A 19,969-nucleotide genomic window follows, 5' to 3' on the forward strand; every position below is an offset into this window, starting at 1 on the left:
AATAGATGATGCATAGCCAAGCCGTGGTTGGCGAGCATATGCATGGCATATTCACTTGCACAATCTGTCAAGACATTGAGGTAAGAATGCGATTTGAAAGCCCGATCCGTTTCCCTCTACTCACGATACCTAACATATGTTACTTACATGCTCGGCACAGCTCTGTGACCACTGTCACGAAATCTTTGATGACTCGCATCGTGACAACCTGGACTGTACCCACTTCTTGGGTTATCGCATCGCCAATGCATACGATTGCATTGACGCGAGACGGGCCAAGAATGCCTCCTTTTATGGTTTCGCTATTGACGCTGCTCTGCAGCGATTTCTGGATGAGGATGTACAGGCTCAGGCTGCAGTTATAGCATACTCAGGTCATGAATTCAAGATGGTTAATACAAAGCAGTGCACGTCCTGTGGTGTTGATATTCAGGTGAAGTTTGAGCTAAACAAGTGGCTGGTTGAACAGCAGCAAGTGTTTGTGGTTGACGTTTTCCGATTATAGAAAAATGGTGGATGCAATCACATGCGTTGTAGTAATTGCTATACTGACTTCTGTTGGGTATGTGGAAGGAGGTTGAATCAGCCGGGACAGCGGGAGGACATCATCTGTGATGCTTGCTGATGCCTAAATTTGGGAATAAGCATGCTTACCAAACTCCACAGAAATTTGGAATCCTTGATGGGTAATAGGGTGGATTGCGGAAAGTTGTGAAAATATTGAACAGAGTCTTTTGATGTACACTGTTGGAATTATGCCATATATTTAGTGATCTCCCACGCAGACAAGTTCACTTCTGTCATCGTTTCAATAAGGTCAAGTCTTCTCCATTTAGCAAACACCACATACATAACGAATAATGGTATTATTAAAGGTTCTTGTTGCAAAGATAATAACGTTTCTTGACACTCCCTTCACATCCAATCATGTTCAACTCGTATACCATGGTAACCCACGTCAGAGCAACAATTGGCAAAAAAAAATTGTAAGAGAGCTATTACGACGCCTGCAGCCTCTGCATCGACTTCAGACACGTGTCAAAGCACACCAGATAGAACTCCTAACATTATCCACTTAGATTCGTATGTCACCAGCCGCATAAGCATATCGTTCCAACAGATATTATAACATGTTATTGTACTTTAGCGGGAGAGCTTCCTAAACTTATGGCGATATTTGTGTTTGGTGTACGTATGGATTCATCTTGGGGTCGGAAGCTTTCATTTGCCTGATGAGAAGAAAATGAGGAGGATTGTTAGGCAAAAGACAAAAAAAATATTGTAAAGACGGTTTCATACCTTGAGTTGAATCTTTCGGCTCCGATCCGCCCTTGAATCCTCTTGAATGCTTGTTCTGTTGAGTTCTCACACAGACTGTTTTCTTATTCAAATCATTCCAATGCGCAAGTTAGCAGAAGCCATATTGAGTTTTTCTCCACAACATATTCGGGAGAAAAAGGATTGTGCGATATCACGCAAGATTGTCCTTACTTCGACTCACACTTACTTATCAAGTCGGGGTCATTCACTACCTCAATGGTATCTCCGAGTTCCTAGACTTATACTAAAACTTCAAAGGAGGTCTACTTTGAAACCACTGAGAAAACGTTTCTCCGTCCAACATTGTGTATTTAGCAATTGACATATACAAACCAAACAAATGGCTATTAAAATGTAGACCGAAACCTATCAAAAAAAACCATTCAGTGACCAAAGAAGAGTGTATCCACAGAGCCGTCACAACTCACTTCTTTAGTTCAACCATCAGACTCTGCAACCCAACAGGCTGCACACTCCTCTTCTTCCCATTCCCAAACCTCTTCTCATACAATGTCAAGAAGCGTCGATAGTATAACACCAGTCTCGTCAAAACAGACTGTAGCACTCGAGCACCATTCTGAAAGTTGGGAAACGATTGTATGACGGAAGCATTGATACTGTTTAATGCATTCTTCCATGTTGCGGTGAATTCGGACGCGACTTGGTCGAATTTTTCTAACGGAAGATGTAATGTGTCATGCAAGTGTCCAATGCCAAAAAAACACGAAAGAATTTGAGAATCATAAGCTGCTTAACGACAGCTTCAATCGTATGATACACCAGAGACAAAGACTGACCTGGCTGTATATTATTCACATCCTGTTCAAGCTCGCCATGATTAACAAAGTTCATCAAAAACCCAAACACGGGTTTCAATTCTTCTTCCACGAATTCCGTGGTCTTGTTGGTCAACATTCCACCAAAGTAGTCCTTTTCTTGATCAAATGAGGATGCCGTATGTTCCTACGAGACAGTGGCAATTAAGAGTGTCAGCTGAGGTGCACTCATGTGAAAGAACGAACTGTGGGCCGTTTTTTGCACACTCTGTGCATACCGTCAGAATGGAAGCAACCAAATCATAATTGTTGATCATGAACACAAGTCGACTCTTTCTATCTGAAAATTCACCAGACATTCTAAATAGCAGTGCTTCTACTTCTGTGCGGAGCCTTTGAAGACTATTGAGGACATTCATGAGTATTCTTTCCAGGTGTGATTCTTTGTTTCCAAAATATACAATGAGGCGTTCGTACCTATTGATCAAAAGAGCATCATCATATCCTTGATTCAGAGTCAGTATTGACGCAGAAAACTCTGCGTAACGTCTTGTCAACTAAAGGCGAATAGGAAAATGTCAGGCCAAAAAACCTCGTCCACTGCCAAACGATAAGGTCGAGGGGAAACGGCTCACAGCTACATACATAATGAGGATGCACGTCCTTCGTAGGTAACAATTTACCCGGTATAGCCTTCTTGACAGACTCGATATGCATGTCCATAATAGCCTGAAAACGAGGCCACAACACCATGTTCGTAGCATTCATATAGTTTTCAAGACACGGCACACATCTCTTTTGTTGAATCATGATGTTTTGCATGTTGAGCCGTATGCAGAGAAGTATTCCGACAGCATCAAAACTTGCGTCCACGTATTGCTTGTTGCTTGCCTATAATAGAGTACCGTAAGTGACGTCTACATGCAAAAAGAAGGGAAAATCGCAGCTGACAATGCCGGGTCAGGAACACAAACGTACAGCTAACAGCTTCAAAGTGGAATCAAATGTCTCCATGAATACAGCCTGCAGATACATCAATTCACTACCTGGCGCATTCGCCACGCCGGGCTTATGCACGACTCGTGAGGGAGCAAAGAACTCAATGTCAAATATATACTCGGATGACGCATTGTCCATGAGTAGTCGATTGATGCTTTTGAAAATGGCTTCAAATGGAAATCTCTGCGAAGCCAAGGGAGTCAGTAAGAGTCAAAATGCACAGCTCAAAAAATCTGAGATCGAAATACCAGATTGCGATCTTCGGCTATATGAGGTAGGATGATTCCTGTGTCTGGCGGATTTGTCAAGACTTGAAGCCGATCACCCAATGTGAAGACGTTGGTTTTGTCTTTGAGTGCTAGTTTGCCACTGAAGAGACCTAAGCAAAGTTGTCAGCAAAAAAAACCGATCAAACGGAAACCTCATGGTGCTAGTGCTACCTTTCTTGACACTCTCCTCATATCCAATCAGATCAAACTTGTCGGCTATGACCGTCTATAACAGGAATTACCGTTAATGGCGAAGAACTCTAAAAACATATTGTGATATACCAACATACTTGCAGCCTCTGCATAGATTTCAAATACTTGTCAAAGCACATCAAATAGTAACCTCCAACAGTATTCACATAGTTAACCCTTATTTCACCAGCAGCATCAGCATATCGTTCCAACAGAAACCAATACAGGTCCTTGTACTTTAACAGCACACTTTGCTGAATCATGGCGATATTTGTATTTGGTGCACGTAGTGATTCGATCTTGCGGAGTAGGAATTCTCGTATTTTCTCAGTTGCCTGATTAGAGAAAAGTCGGTTGGCTAAAAAAAGTTACAACGCACAATAAACAGCACATGTTACCTTGAGCCGTAATCGCTCTAGCTCTGGTCCAACATCCTTGAATGCTCGCACATGTTTGTTCTGTTGAGCCTTCACATATGACATTTTCTTATTCAGATCATTCAAATGTGTCAGAAAGAAGTCATTTACTTCTCCTTCACATATCTTTCTGCAGGCGAAAAAAAAGATACGTTACCAAGGGTCAGAGCAAGAAGCTTCCTTCAACAATCCTTACTTTATCAGATCCGGACTAATCACAACACCATCCAAAACGGCGTTGAGCAGTGTCTCCAGATTCTAGGACGTTCAGAGTAAAGTTTCTATCAGCCCAACGAAAAAACGAACCTGTCAAATGCATCATACCGTCCGATTCTTGAGTTTGATATTCATGGTATGGGATTGCTCTTGCAAAGTCTCGATTTCTTCACTGATCTTGCCCAGCGTCGCTTGGAAGTCACTAAGCAGTGATTCCATATGCTCGAGGATGTTGTCACAACTCTATGTGTGCGATGTGTTGGATCTTGTTTTACGCAGCTAGCGAGACTGTTGTTGCATATACCTGTATCTGAGAATGCAGATCTGCCAATGCAGGGCTCTGTTTCACATCTAGAGCGAAAAAAAATGGGACGTGTCTCCATGTAGATGACGGTCAAGTGCCAACTTACAATCTAGAACATGTGCCTGCTCCAGTTCATCCAATTCCTTTTCAATCTGCTTGGCATATTCACGTAAATCGACTCCCTGTTGATATCATATCCACACTGTTAGATCACATACGTTATCACCACTGAGGTTTCAACTTGGATCCCATGTTCATACTTTGGCAAATGCGGATTTGAGTAGCTCGTGATCTTGAAATTCCGTAAGTCGATCTAGTATAACAATGACTGTAAGAGTCTGTTCTTCGAACTCGACATTGACAATGTCTCCAACCTTCAACGTATAATTGAGCCTTTGGAAGCTCGGGACCACCAGATCCTTCGACTACGCGTGACTATCCAATTAATAAATGCATTAGCATTACGGATTAGCAGTCAAAAGCTGCAACATTACATGTTCATCATCTTCAGCGAGCAGCGACGATACAAATGTAGCAGCAGCAGTGTTCATGTCCACAGCAGGAGTAGCACCGCCTGCATCATGATCAGAAGAAGTACTCTGCGCGGACATGTCTTTGCGTAGTTATAATCGTCCAACACGCTGTTGCTTGACACACTATTGATGGATCGTGAAGATTGCGACTGGTGCAAAATGGGAGCGGTGAAGAGCTAACTTTTCTATATTTATTTGTAGATACATGTGTTGATAGACATTTACAGCTTAGTTGGCTCGTTTAGAGGGTGTTTTCGCGTAGAAATCGACCAATGGACATTTTAGGTACAACCAAGGCCGAGGTAAAATTGTTGGAAGATTTGCCTTAGAACGCGTCAATGCGCACTATATTGCAAATAATAGAATCCTCACTATGTTTACACCACCTGATCTATCTCAGAACTATTGATCTTCATCCTCATCTGATATCCACACAGGTTCACATCTCGACGAACAAGGAAGACAAATGGAGGCCTCTTGTATCTTGCAGCACGAAACAGGCCAGTATACTCTGTCGATATGGCACAATGCACTGGAGGAATCGGCTATTACTGAGCAGAGTCTGCAAATCACAATGTCTGGAAATCACCAATCTTGGACGGGTTCATTCAATGGCTCTTGTAAGTGTTTGAAATAACAGTGGTATAGCATTGTAAATTGTATCCTTAGAATACTAACAATGTCACTCGTCGTGTACAAGATCTAGAGGAAATGACTCGCAAGACTGGAAATTTCAAACGATTTTCTGTTTTTGTCGAAATGTTGGTGTCGGGTATCAAACAGGCATGTGGAAGCAGAAGCTTGGAATACTTATTCTGACTCGCTTGAGCTAATTAATTTGTTATCTCAGACCACTCCAACCATCTCATTGGACTTGTTGACCCATAGCGATCTACTGACACTGAAAAAGGTGTCACATACTGTTAAAGCAAAGCAGACCAAGTCGGATCTAGCTAGATTCTATCTTATAATGACTTATGCTGTAGCTTTTGACAGGTATTTGATGCACAGTTGCAAAAGCGAACTGGTCGCAGCCAAGCTCACACCACGAGAATATTAGAGTTCATTACCCGCTGCCGCTTGTATTAGCGAGCGCTGACGAGTCAGCAAGTACATTAAGAGCTGCTATACAAGAGCTGAAGCAAGAGCGGGGGAGACACTTACAAGAAATTCAAAGGGTTTGTTGATGGAGATTCGAGCATTTTAGCCACGCAGCCCTGACAAAAAGGCCGAATATAGTTGTTGAAAGAGAATGACCGACTGAAACTTGAAGTCAAACGACTGAGCACCGCAAAGCAAGTCTCAAGTCGGCAGACTTCCAGAGGGTAACTTGCTTGTGTTAGTTAGCTGCTCACATGTAGAACTAAAGTGATCTGACGGCTTCTTGTAGACATCCACCAATACATCAAAGAAAGCTCTATGACGAAGACGTGACGTTTGATGTCTCTGATGCACATGAGGTGGCTTGGTTGTTTCTTGTTGCTTGTCATCGTCGATCATGAACCTCACTCTCATCTTCACTCTAGGACCGACTGGATAATGTCTCGGTACATCTTATCACATTTAAATCACTTTTTCAACTTGACATTCTTAACGTTCACTAGGAGGCATTACTGAAAAAGGATCGCGAAATTGAACGATTACGACTAGAACTCATGAAGGCTAAAAGCACGAATTTGGCTTCTAATCGAAGGCCGAGTCCAGTGTATGTGTGATCAAAATGGTCATTCCACATGCGGGTTGTCGTGATTGATTTTTGGTTGTTGCTAGAACGAGAGCGCCAGAACCCTACAAACCAATCAAATCACGACCTTTATATACACCACCACCCGTACCACGATCTGCATCAGCAGACGGTATACCGTTGAGTACTAGAGATAGATTACGGTCAAGTGAGTCTTCGTGCTTTGTGAAGGTATAGAAAAAGGCCCACAAATGTGACTCGATAGGCTCACGTCCAAGTCGATCGCCCTCTCCCAAGTTCAACCCCACGCAGTGCGTATGGAATTTTTATCTGTATTAACTAGACCGGTGATTCTCACGATTGGGTTGTTAGGTATGTGTTGGAACGAGAACAGAAATTGAGGGAGATGAGAGCTAGGAGGTGAGCAATACAGCCTTCAGATCAACATCTTTTTGCCTGCTCTGATATTGATTGAATTTATAGTCAAAAAAGACTGGTTGAAAGGAGACAATCGACGTCATCTCTCTCGTCAATCAGGTCGAGGCCTAGTCAAGGTATTTCTCTTGTTAAGTGAAATAGTCAATGATGACATATTCATTTTCTTGTGTTCCGTAGGAGAGCGAGGACGTACACGATCAACTGGTATGTTGGCCTACCATCACATTGCCATACGCTAACCTTGTTGGACTACCATCACGTTGCCATATGCCTACCTTGAAACTGATATGACAGCCTTACACAGCTCCATTACTGGCCGTACCACTGCCAAAAGCACCACAGCAGACTTGGTCAAGGAAGAGTGCTTCATCTTCTGCTGATCGAAGGCCACAAGTAAGCTTGACGAAGCAATTTGACCTGGCGCCAGTGTTAAACCAAGATGTGTTTCAATCATAGAAGAGGACTGGTAGAGTTGCAAGCCCTGCTGTCTCCTATGGTAAGCACTTCACCTAGCATTCAGATTTTTTTTCCCTCGCCAAACATATTGGGTTTGTTGTAGGAACAGCCAAGGACACCAACAATGAGATTGACAAGAGACTAGAGACTCTAAGGAACTTTTTGACTAATATAAGCCTATGATTTTCTTTGTATTTCTGTGAATATTGAGTTTATTTAAGGAGCGACGATTGAAGTTGTTACCTGATTTCGGATCTTCTTCCACGTCTTCCGGGGACCTTGCGGTAAATGCCGAAGTCATGTAAATTCGGTAGCGTCTTGTTCGCTATTCAGCCTTTGCTTAAGCTTCCGGCAACGACCCTGGCAGCTGAATTTCAGTACGACCTTTGAGAAAACCAGCCTAGACATCTTCCAATTTTCTGGATCGCTACATCGGCTTTGTCGTATTGGAGCTACACATCCTCTGTGGCATTCCACTTCCTGAAGCATCATGCAGCAAACCCGTTTGTCATGGTTGTTTGTCTCGTTGGCTCTTATCGCAAATTACGCAGTTTTAGCAGGTCCAGCCAAGAGTCCATGCTATGCTACGGCAACAAGGGTAACTCCAAGAATATGTAGGTGATGCATCATGCAATGCAACTTTTAGCGGTTGGATTGTATTGGGCTGGTGGGTAAACCGCGTTCCAACTAACCCGTGTCATCGTAATATGTAGATACGTCCACGACTACAGCTACATGTCAGCCTACGAATAAGCTGATACCTGCAACAGTTACGGCAGGTAAGAAGTGACAATGGGTTTCGTTGCTTGGTTGTGGTTGGTTTGACCAGTATTATCACATTTTGGAGTGGGGTTGTCTTCTGTGCTTCTCCATGATTGATCAATCCTTTGCAGAGTGAGTTTCTATTCTGAAGTGGCTTACTGATTTGTAATTCTCTCTAGGCAAAGTCATCACCATAACGCCAACAGGAACATGTCCTTGTGTAGCCACGACTACTACAACTTCTACTGTCACAGCTACTGCCACTCTACTCAGTACATCATGCCCATGCTCTCCTGCCAATGGACAGTGTCAATCTACCAATGGGAGTAAGTAAAAAATGCTAGCATACACAGCTAACTATTGCCCACCTAACCAAACACTGCTTCAGATCAACCTCTATTTAAGGGATACCTCTCTGGACCACAGATGATAGGATGTTACTATGGGACCAATCTCAGTTCACCACTATGCTTCTACAACTTGACTACGGGTCTTTTCACGACTGCTGATTTCAGTGCTGGCACTGGTGTTTGTCCAGGTTATCTTTGCAACAAGCCCTTGACGTGCCCCCTCAATCAATTGGCATGTCCGGTAAAGAGTCTCTCGTACGTGCTGCAAAATTGTCATCCAACCTCAACTTTTGAACATTTCTTTCTCACTTTGGTGTTGATCTGCTAGGAGCGTTCCTTTAAAAGAAGCGCAATCGCTGTCCCAAAATACTCAAGGGGATATTGTTTGCAGTTATCAAAATTATGGAGAAGTTTTTCATTCTGGCTGTTTATACCCGGTAAGCGAAGCAAAAATCCACAACGAGACCCCCTATCGCAAGCAGTATGCTCAATTTCTCGGAATTTGTTTATGCCCTAGGTCGACGACCCCGCTCTACCTGGAATCGCACCTGGCACGCTTTCTTGGAGCAATTCCAACTCTTCCTCGGACTGTCCTGCCAGCCTTTCGTGTGCAGCTGTGACTTGCAATGCCACCACCTCGGCGCTTTATTGCCCTCCAGTTGTTACAGGTAACATTTTGGTTTCAATGCTTCTTCAACCTTGTATGTTTCGAAATGCTAAACAACGACATGTGAAGGGGTCAACATTTCAAACGTCATTCCTCAAAACACTATTGACTTTGAGTGTTTGTACACTTCCGGCGGTAGCTGCATCTACTCTGGAGGTAGTACTGGAGCACTTATTGGTAAGCTGTGTCGTTTTTGAATCAAGATTCATTGCTTATTGTATTCATCTTTTCTCTTTCACACACTGATTAGGTACAGTCGGCCCCATTGCCACTTATTGTCCCGCATTCGCTACTTGCATAAATCTTCAGTAAGTTTTCACTTTTTTATGACCGACATCCGTTCCTATTTCTTGCAAAATATCAGGCTCAACTACTTGCCTTTTGTTTAGAGCAAGCACTCTCATTTGCCAATCCCCAAAGAGCCTGACCTGTCCCGCCACTTGGGGAACAAAATTACTCTCATCACACCTTGTGACTAATGGTATCCAACTCTGCCAATATGGAAATGGCATACCATGCTTCTATGCCGTCGGACCCAAGTATCCATACCAGGATGTCATACCCGGAACACTGCTGGTAGATTCGTCGCCTTCCGGTTGTCCGGCGTTGACGTGTGTTTAACCACATACATGTGGAAATCAGATAAACAAATCCAACTCTTGCAATAGTGTTGTGCATCTGTATGGGTTGGTGAGTGTGGGTGAGTGTGTGTGTGTGCATGTGTGTTCATGGATTGGAAATTGGGAACAGACTGATGACAGCTGATTTCAAAGTCTGGATTGTTTTCAATTCTTTTCTGTCTCTATTCAATTTGCAATAAAACAATCCCTCATAGTCTTTGAATGAGGCGATGGGTTGTGTGCAGAATTCTGCAACACCAACACTCCTTAGGCATCATGTACGGAAATTAGATGTCAGTGCATTGTATCTGAAGGACAAAGGTCTTATGTGGTGGCAGTCACCGATGGAAGGAAAGCGGAATCAGGTTTCAGACCCTTGCCACAGTCACATCTTTGGAGAACTTGCGATATCTAGTGGCAAAGACTAGATATGTGGGTATCCATCATACGTGTTTTCTCTCCTTCGTTGGTGTGACTCCGGGTTGCCGACGAAATCACATCAAAATGACTTGTACTCAGTTTCGCGATCCATTTATATCCGCCAACACAACCGTCAACATACAAGGCGTGACTTCAATATATGGACAAAATCATTTTTATATAGTGGTGTGAAATTTTGGAAGTATAATCAGCCGCTTGTCGTGATAAAGAGCCTAAGATTTTTTGCTTTTCAAACTCTTTTTACTTATCATTCATGATGTACATTAGCGGGAGCAAGCGCAAGTTTCGATCGACTCGTTTCATCGGCTTCCAATATTGGAGGCTGTAGTCCAGAATGTGCTGACAGTCCTGCACTCCCACCATGTTGTTGCAGTGTTGAGATCGGTTGGTGCGGTGGAGCGTGGTCGTAACTACTGCTACTACTGGTATGTTGTGACTCGGTGTGGGGGTCAATGGAAATCTTGATATGGGCAGGTAGGGCTGCCAAACCAGCAACACCATTATCTGAATCTGCTGATCCATGGTGACTGCGTTTAGGATTGGGAATTCGTCGTGAAACGTCGCCGTTTGATGATCCTTCGGCGACGAGTATTCCTGTTGATGTTCGAGGTTTGCCATCAACGTGGGAGTTAGAATTCAAGTCTTTGTCGGATTCGTGGTGTTCGCCACCGGGCGCACCACTAGAGAAGGGAAATTTACGATAACTAGCTCGACGGTTACGGATACCACCAGAACCGGAGTCCTTTGCAGCTTGTGCCTCTGATTCCATAATTAAGAATCCTTGGGACCCATATGACTTGGCTTGGGTCGAAGGGACCTTGTCAAGACCAGCTGCAACACTGTCCTTTGTAGATAAGTGGACGGAGGAGGCTTCATCGGATAGGCATGTCTTCATTTTCTTGTTTGAGGTTTCAGCAGCGATTTGCATACAAGCTTGGCGTACTAGCTTGGCATCTTCCGGATAAGCTCTGAAGATGCCTTCGATTTCGTCACGAGTCAAGACGAAAACGTCGGAATTACATACTGCTCTAGCAGAATAATCATGGAATCCACCCAAGATAGTAGGTGCGTATCCTGAAAATGGTTTGCTTGTTAGTATGTGATGTTCGTATACACCGAGCACCAATATTCCTGGAATGACAAAAGATTCTTACCAAGACAAGATCCTTCAATCAAACACTTAATAGCTCGCTTTTGTTCTGGTCCATCAAATATATCGATACGTCCTTGTGTAATAAAATACATTTCTTGCGCAAGATCACCTTGATGGGTCAAGAATTCATCGGCAGTGTAAAGGTAGAATTTGATGGTGTATGCTACAGTGCGACGGAATCCCAAAGAGCAAGCAGAGAACACCTTAGCCTATTGGAAGTGATGAAAGCGTCAGGACACAGAGGTATGCATTTCGCAGTAGCCACTAGCTGTCGTTTTTGGCTTCTAAGTCACATACCTGATCAATAATAGCAAAGTTCAAACTATACAGCAAGTCTCCACGGAAAGTAGCTGGCATTTCATCAAAGAGATGTCGTACATCAATACCCTTGTTACGATTCCATGCGTAATCAAAGTATTCCAGCACTCGTTGTTGCATTTCATAGTCCATATCACGAGTCCGCATGTATTGGACGACGGCGTCCATCTTTTGTTGGTAGGTAACACGACGAGAGTCCATGTTGGAAAGACTGGAAGCAATGGTACCAGAAATATATCCAAAGAAGAGAATACCCATGATTTGAACAAAACAGGCCATGATTCGTTCTCCAGTGTTGTCAGGATGTATGTCTCCGTAACCGGTGGTCGTCAGTGTCGTGGCTAATAGTTTGAGCCAATGTTAAAGCTGTAATCACGTGTTGTGATTACATGTCGTTTTTGTCTGGACTTACTGGCCCAATAAATCGAATCCACATAAAGACTGAAAAGAGAATCATTGGTTGCAGTGAAGGTACGAGAATTAACCCAACTGTTATCAGAGCAGATTGGACCTATTGAGATGGGCTCGATTAGATTCCAAATCAGTCAACTTTCTAAAACACGGATCTTACCGTCAGGACCAGAAGAACTACAAGCAAGAGAAAACCAAACACAAGCCACACAGTGTAGCATGGTTATCATGTAAGTCAAGAACTTGACTAACTGAAGCATGAAACCAGCATGCAAACGTTGTTCCTCTCTCATAAAGTATGCGACGATACATCGTACTCGAATGAGTTTAGGCAATCTCACGAGTGCCAAATAACTGATTGGGTCTTGATTCGTAGCAAAGAAGCACAAGGCGAATAAATCAACCGGCAGACTCGATGCAAGATCCAACCAAAATTCTACACTGTCTAGGTATCGTAGAGCCATCTCCTTAGGGAAGACTACCCAAAAACCATTTGAGAGGAAGGCACGGTGGAATTTAATGTCTACGTGACGGGGAGTTGTCATTTAGCACGTGTAAACGCGTCAAACGACCAACATGAGGGGATATCAGCCATTTTTCGAGCTAACGTACATATGTCGGTTAGGAAAATAATGTCGATGGCATAGGACAGTACCCATGCACCAGGAGAATGAACTTGGAATGAAGCCATAAAAGTCAACATGACTGTGTTTAACACGGCCACACAGACAATAAAAGCGTCCCATATTGCTAAAAATTTCCCTCCAGGTAAGAGATAGAATTTGGTGAGGTATTCAAGCCAATGATCGGCCATTGTTGGTGGAAGACCTTCGATCTTCATGGTTGCGAATTCTTGCTTGCGAGATGGAATTCAGAGTTGTTTAACGATGGATCTTGCGTCGTTGATCGCGAACAAATGAAAGAAATAATAATATTAAGTGAATGGTGGAAGCAAAGGGTCACATAGCACAGTGCTTCGGAACATTTTGCAATGTAGAGTGTTTGCGATTCGCGGATGATAAGGGTCAGGCTAGTCTCACGACCCAGAACTGATATCAGCCGGGATCGCATTCTTCGTGTCCAAATGGCAATCACATAGTCATAGACGACAAATAATTTGGACTAAGATGGCTCTAGGGGAACATTGTAGTTAGAATACACGTCAAAATACCAATTAATTTGATGCCGGTACGGCTCTCGAACGTGTACTAGGATGCTTCAAACTTGAGATTTCCTAAACCTCATATCCTTCACATTGCTGTCCAACTTGGCTAGGAAATGACTTGTTTCTATTATGATCCAGTACTAAAAGTATTCTCCCCATGTGCACTTAGGATATTCATATCAGTAGTCTTGGTAGTTGCTTTTTTAATAATCGTTCTAGTGAGGAACTTGACAGTTGAACGAGTTGATGTCGTTGATGAGCAGGAACCGTTACTAGCGGATCAGACCAATTACAATAGTAATAGCGAATCCAACCATGCTAGTAGTGGCAAAGAACCGATCGTCTATACGCCATCTGCGTCTTCTCTCGTGTCGGGAGCAACATCAATCTCAGTACTGATCATCGTCACCTACTTGCTAGACATGACTTGGATTCTAGGTCTTTATGTTAGAGTATCCAACCATTCTGATCAGCCTGTCACGTGGCCTACTCCACCGTGGTATTTGGTTGCTGGAGCAATCACAACTTTGACCGTCTGGTGCGTCCATCACTATTATCTCTTGTATGACTGGAAGCACGGATCTGTATGGAGTGCTAGAGGACGTCTTGTCCCGATCTCCGTGTCGGCAATCGTGTTCTGGATTGTGGCATTTGCTGCTGGGCTAGTGGAACTATATCACGACACAGTGTATCTCAACCATCCAGACCGTTGGCCAGAACAATCAGGAGCTATAGGATCTGGTTTATCAACCATCGCAACTAGCTTCATATTCGCTTTCGCTGCTCGTATGATTATGCTCCTTGGCCTAGTTATTGTAGCAGCCATCACAATTGCCTTGTCATCCAACTCTACTCAAACCACATCAACAGCTCTGAATGGACATGCTAATGGAGATGCTGCAAATGGTCTTGCGGAAGAAGCTTCAGAGGCACCAGATAGTCGTCATACGACTAGATCGGCTCTTCTCGGATTCAAACCGCCATCAACCTTAGTAGAATACAGCAAGCAGTTTCTGAAGCTGATCCCATTCTTATGGCCTCAGGGTAAAGATGCGGGGCTACTCCAGCTGCTGCTTTGTCTTTGTAGCGTCATCCTTGTATTGGGAAGAGTAGTCAACTTGCTGGTGCCCATGCAATTCAAACATGTCGTGGACTTGTTTGGAAGTGCTGCTACAGGTACGCAGATCGTCCAGTTTCACAAAGATACTCTGGGGCCTAGTTTCTGACATTTCCTGTCAACGCGTATAGGTGGAGCTGGCTTCATCTTACGTGCTCAACGCGATGGAACACCAATTGCTATACAAACTATAGAGCCAGGGTTGCCTTTGTATACTGCTTGGGGAGCTATTGGTTTATTTGTGTTTTTAAGGTTGTTGCAAGGTGGAAGTGGATTGTTGAGTTGTACTGAAGATATGCTCTTCCTTCCCGTATCTCAGGTGCGGAGTCAAAGTAGTCTCGTTTTCCCTCGTTTGATTCACTTCTCAGAATCTTGTTTTGATTTAGTTTACAACACGACAAGTGATGGTCAAAGTCTTTGAGCACCTTCATAGGTATTCCGCCGTCTAATCAATGTTTATCCCTTGTTGCACCTTGCAGTTTTTTTGCTAACGTACTTGACAGGGTACGATGTACTCACGTGACTTTTCAAACAATCAACTAGTTTGTCAATGAGATTCCATCTCGGTCGTAAGACCGGAGAAATTTTACGAGTACAAGAACGTGGAACATCTTCTATTGGATCTCTCATCGAGTTGATTTTATTCCATATCGTACCTACACTCGCAGATATTGCTATTGCTACCATCTACTTTACCTATCAATTTGATCTGATTTTTGGGGCTATAGTATTGGCTACCATGTGCGCGTACATAACATGCACTGTCGTAGTAACAGAATGGCGAACAAAATATCGACGTTTGACGAATCTTTTGGATAATGAGATGGAGGCAAAAGGTAGTGTGCTATTTGTTCTTGCATAACGTTGTGGAAATGATTTAAAGACTTTTCTTGTCAATAGCTGTTGATTCGTTATTGAACTTTGAAACAGTCAAGGTATGGGTAACAGGAAAATCTAGAAGCGCTCATATCTGCGCAAGTTTCTGAATCCTTCGTCTCTACCTATAGTACTTTTGTGCTGAGTCCTTTGAAGTTGATCAATATGGCACTGCTATTCGAGCATACCAAAAGGCTGACTTTGTATCATCAGCGACTCTCTTCTTGCTCAACTCGTTGCAAAACATCATCATCAATGCTGGATTGCTAGTTGGCTCTCTATTATGTGCTCGTCGTATATTCGTCGATGGAACAATGACTGTTGGCGACTTTGTCTTGTACTTGACGTACCTTAATCAACTGTATGAGCCCTTGAATTACTTGGGCAGTGTGTATAGGATGATTCAGGTAGGGTATTAAGTCTGAAAAGAGATGTTGGTCGACCTTCGGAATATGTTTTTTTATCCTTCCACATACTGATTCAATGCTAATTATGAGTCTTCCTCGCCAAGAAAAACTTTGTGGACATGGAGAAGATGTTGGATTTGTTACACGAGAATGTCGAGGTAACATCGAAATCCTACATGATCGAGTCGAGTTGTCTCATCTCGCTCTTTCCAGGTCAAGGATGCTCCGGGAGCTCTTCCTTTGGTTGTAAATCGTGGAGAAGTGGTCTTTGGTAAGCACAGTGTTGCCTTAATCGGCAAACCGTTATGATGTTGTTTTTGCCTCCCTAACCTACCGTATTTGTTTTGTCAACCTAGACAATGTCTCATTTGCGTATGATCCACGAATGCCTACTCTCAAATCGGTATCATTCACGATTCCACCAGGAAATACTGTGGCTCTTGTTGGTAGTTCTGGATCGGGCAAGAGCACGATACTTCGCCTGCTGTTCCGCTTCTACGACGTCCAATTTGGTCGAATCTTGATTGATGGACAAGATATTCGTACTATTACTCAAAAGTCGTTGAGAAAGTCAATTGGTGTTGTGCCTCAAGTATGCCCTCCTTCCTTATATATGGTGGTTTCTTTTTTTGCTTTACCAAACAAACCTTCTCCTCTGTCTTTAAAATTATAGGATACTGTGCTCTTTAACAACACTATAAGGTACAATGTGAGGTATTCCAGGCAAGATGCTACAGATGTCGAGTTGGAAGACGCTGCGAAGGCAGCTCAAATTCATGAAAAGATCAGAACTTCGTTTCCTGATGGCTATGAGACGAAAGTTGGTGAACGAGGGTGAGTTTATCTCAAGCGAGATCTTCTTGGAGCGAGCTTGTAATTTGATCAACATCAATCGATGTCTTGTATTTTTTGGTTGACTGACTATCTTTTTGTTGTCTAAAGGTTACGACTAAGTGGTGGAGAGAAACAAGTAACGACCGCGTTGATTGACAACAAGTTGATCGCTCTCTAACGATCGATTCTCTTACCCAAACTTTAGCGAGTAGCCATCGCCAGGACCATTCTCAAGAATCCACGTAAGTTGATGTTCTCTCCTTGAAACTGAATTTTTTGCATTCTAACACTCTTTCGGGTTGTTAGCTGTGATTGCATTAGATGAAGCGACGAGCTCATTAGACTCACACACTGAACGCCAAATTGAAGAAAGTCTACACAAAATGTCTAAGGATCGTACCACTCTGATTATTGCTCATCGTTTGAGGTACAAGAAACAGCCACCACATCAAGCATCGTCAACGTGATTATCTAACGTTTCTTCAATCTTGCCGAAATAGCACCATTGTGAATGCCGATATCATTCTAGTCCTGAAAGACGGCGAAATCGTTGAGCGGGGCTCTCATGCTACTTTGATGCAGGTAAGCCAAAAACGAGCGAGCTCTTCAACATCTACTGACCGTCAATCAATGATCTGCTTCTGTCAGGATCCAAATGGCCTTTACTATTCATTGTGGATGAAGCAGCTCGATGATGAAATCTCGAGGTCGAAAAAAGCGCGGAGGTTAGAGGAAGCACAAGATCGAGACGGTGGCGGTGATGATTCCGTTACGGGGGACACACCAGGGTCTTCTTTATTCTGAAAACACTTGGTTTGCATGTGTTTCTTATACTTGTACCTCATATGTTCCATAGATTATATTTGACTATCACGTTTTCTCAGCGACTTTGACTGTTTTGTCAAAATCGGTGGACGTTTGCAAATGGATTTGCATTCGAGAATTATGAGCATTGACAAGTAATGTTGTCTTCACATGCAGAGTGCTCCTTGCAAAACGTATGTGTTACTTCGTGATTTCCAAATACAACTTGGTGACTGGACATTTGAGAATACGAGATATAAAGACACCAAAGGCTTGTATGTAAGTACATCCTACTACTTGCTACCGTTGCATTTTTCGTATTCCAAGTGCCTCCACCTCTTAACGTGCTCCTCTAAAGTAGACAATCAAAACAAGCTCGCCACGATGGCGACTCCCATCCAAATCAAGAGTCAATACAATGGCTTATATCGAAAATATGAATTCCTCACCTACCAGAACTTCACGAGTTACAATGCTCTATCCGATATGGTCAAACAAAAGCATGGCATTGCAAGTCACAACAACGTCAACATCTATTATCAAGATAACGAGAGTGATGACATTCGAGTCTCAACTGCTAATGAGCTTGCAGATTTGATAAAGCACCAAGAAAATCCCAGTCTTAGGTTGAAAGTGGTATTGGCCGATTCGGACGCCACGGCCTCTGCATCTGCTCGGGACCTTGGCAGTAGTGTGATGAGTGCTTCGATGCATGACTCGATTGTATCTCCTGCTCTGTCTACTTCCACGGTCGTTGCTGCAAAGTCTGGTGCTTGTTGTGGAAGCTCTCGCTCTGCTTGTGCCTCTACCGAGAGTGTTGGTAAGTCTTGTTGGAGGCATAAACACGTGCATATCAAAACATATCTTTATGCATCTCAATATCACATCGTTTACTCTTTTACTCATGTTACAACTCTCCTTTAGATGACCGTCCAGCTACTCCATCAACCAAACCTCAACCAGACCAAGCATCACTCAACCGAAGCTCACCATCAAACACATCATATCGACCAGTATCGCTTGCATCTTTCAAAACTCAAAACAGCTTTGTAAGACGTAATACTAGTAGCAATGGTGATAGTGGTGATGACTGGCAAGTCATTGTTGAAGGAAGCAACTCGGATACGGAACATGATGTCAAGAGTCAGGCTACCGATGATGAAAGTGATAACGAGAGTGTCAGTCATATTGAAACTGTTACTTCAGTATCACACGTATCAGTACAACCCGATAAAGTATCTGAGCCACCATCCAGTGTACGAGGTGATAATATCGTACCTGAAGTGCATGAAGATGAAGAAGATGGTCATGATCGATACTCGCTCGCTAGTGATGGCTTTCATGATAACGAAACACATGCTGTTGCAGTTCCAGAAACAGTACATCGTGTATTCAATACATCTCAACTTGTATATGGTCAAGAAATTCGTGTGCCAGGTGGAATCATCAAGATCTCATTCCAGCCTGATACTCAAACATCAGCAGGTCGTATCCCAATCCGAGATATAATCAGTGTCATCCATACTAGTCGCAGTGGTCGAGACAGTCGTGTCAGCAACAGTGAACGAGACGATGAAGGATCGGAAGTAGATCTTGCCAGTGATGTAGATAACGAGTCAATTCAACTCAGATATCCTACTCTTGACACCATGATGCGTGAAACTCCTTCGTTGGTTGATGATGGAACTAGCTCGATGGCTGGGACTTGTCCTCCTCGATCACAATCATCTCGAGTGGATGTAGATATGCGTGATGTAGAATCTGTTGGTACTACAACAACTGATGTTGCTGTTGGTGCTGAACTCAAGGAAGCACTGAATAAATTCTCAGATGCAATGCATTCTACTGTCTCGAATGCTATTGATGAGGTATGCTTTCAATTCTTGCTCGCAATTCTTACTCGCAAGCAAAACAAGGTGTCACGTTCTTCAATAATGATTTTTATTTTGCTTCTGTAGTTCCGGGAAGTCATTCACACTCGATTACGAGAGTACGAAGGCCCTATCGCGACTCAATTTGGTGAATCGATTGCTTCTACGGCTGCTGAACGAGTCAAATCCATTATCAGCGACTCTCGTAAACAGGCCTACCAACCAATAGTTTCATCACCATCTATTGCTTGTCTTGCTGAAGGAGCTCGAGTAGTAAACGAAAGTCGCACTGTAGGATGCTGCAGCAAGTTGTCTTCGCCAGCACCAGTAGATTCGCCCTCGATTGCAACTCTTGCAAATGAGCGTGTAAAGAGCTTGATTGCAGAACAGCCTCCAGTAGTTGTGGTTGGTATGTCTGGTGACAGTATCTCCACTATGGCTGCTGATAAAGTCAAGGCTATCATCGATGAGACCAATCTCCATCAAAAAGATGAGTTTAATAGGATGGTTGACAGGTGGTCGGTTAACCGACAGCGACAACTAGCTGAATTAGCCTCAGCTTCGTCAGCA

General features: G+C 43.3%; 4 protein-coding genes across 4 annotated transcripts; 2 read left to right on the plus strand and 2 right to left on the minus strand.

The window, feature by feature from the left end:
• Positions 1 to 1,744: 1,744 nt before the first annotated feature.
• SmJEL517_g00456 (uncharacterized protein) lies at positions 1,745 to 5,103 on the minus strand (the record flags this gene model as incomplete). Its single annotated transcript, XM_031166385.1, has 17 exons — positions 1,745 to 1,995; positions 2,118 to 2,283; positions 2,375 to 2,498; positions 2,574 to 2,653; positions 2,742 to 2,987; positions 3,075 to 3,278; positions 3,344 to 3,474; positions 3,536 to 3,590; positions 3,655 to 3,891; positions 3,955 to 4,102; positions 4,169 to 4,230; positions 4,297 to 4,431; positions 4,493 to 4,539; positions 4,599 to 4,674; positions 4,753 to 4,805; positions 4,867 to 4,927; positions 4,987 to 5,103. 17 exons carry the CDS (start codon positions 5,101 to 5,103, stop codon positions 1,745 to 1,747), a joined length of 2,193 nt encoding a protein of 730 aa, XP_031027469.1.
• A 388-nt stretch (positions 5,104 to 5,491) lies between these two features.
• SmJEL517_g00457 (uncharacterized protein) lies at positions 5,492 to 7,786 on the plus strand (the record flags this gene model as incomplete). Its single annotated transcript, XM_031166386.1, has 15 exons — positions 5,492 to 5,645; positions 5,726 to 5,790; positions 5,876 to 6,021; positions 6,086 to 6,203; positions 6,265 to 6,350; positions 6,416 to 6,485; positions 6,552 to 6,572; positions 6,630 to 6,730; positions 6,796 to 6,940; positions 7,053 to 7,129; positions 7,193 to 7,263; positions 7,325 to 7,351; positions 7,452 to 7,540; positions 7,604 to 7,643; positions 7,707 to 7,786. The coding sequence occupies 15 exons, from the start codon at positions 5,492 to 5,494 to the stop codon at positions 7,784 to 7,786; spliced, it is 1,290 nt and encodes a 429-aa protein (XP_031027470.1).
• Positions 7,787 to 10,690: 2,904 nt separating this feature from the next.
• On the minus strand, positions 10,691 to 13,166 carry SmJEL517_g00458 (uncharacterized protein; the record flags this gene model as incomplete). Its single annotated transcript, XM_031166387.1, has 7 exons — positions 10,691 to 11,517; positions 11,598 to 11,805; positions 11,894 to 12,255; positions 12,327 to 12,425; positions 12,486 to 12,502; positions 12,578 to 12,848; positions 12,938 to 13,166. 7 exons carry the CDS (start codon positions 13,164 to 13,166, stop codon positions 10,691 to 10,693), a joined length of 2,013 nt encoding a protein of 670 aa, XP_031027475.1.
• Positions 13,167 to 13,603: 437 nt separating this feature from the next.
• Positions 13,604 to 17,528, plus strand: SmJEL517_g00459 (uncharacterized protein; the record flags this gene model as incomplete). The annotated part of the gene is made up of 15 exons (XM_031166388.1): positions 13,604 to 14,666; positions 14,739 to 14,926; positions 14,994 to 15,040; positions 15,151 to 15,443; positions 15,508 to 15,542; positions 15,615 to 15,890; positions 15,995 to 16,048; positions 16,104 to 16,161; positions 16,247 to 16,482; positions 16,564 to 16,724; positions 16,833 to 16,860; positions 16,930 to 16,966; positions 17,031 to 17,151; positions 17,225 to 17,306; positions 17,373 to 17,528. 15 exons carry the CDS (start codon positions 13,604 to 13,606, stop codon positions 17,526 to 17,528), a joined length of 2,835 nt encoding a protein of 944 aa, XP_031027476.1.
• Between the last annotated feature and the right edge of the window lie 2,441 nt (positions 17,529 to 19,969).

The sequence above is a fragment of the Synchytrium microbalum genome (assembly GCF_006535985.1).
Source record: "Synchytrium microbalum strain JEL517 chromosome Unknown SmJEL517_scf0002, whole genome shotgun sequence".
In the NCBI taxonomy this organism is placed as follows: Eukaryota; Fungi; Chytridiomycota; class Chytridiomycetes; order Synchytriales; family Synchytriaceae; genus Synchytrium; species Synchytrium microbalum.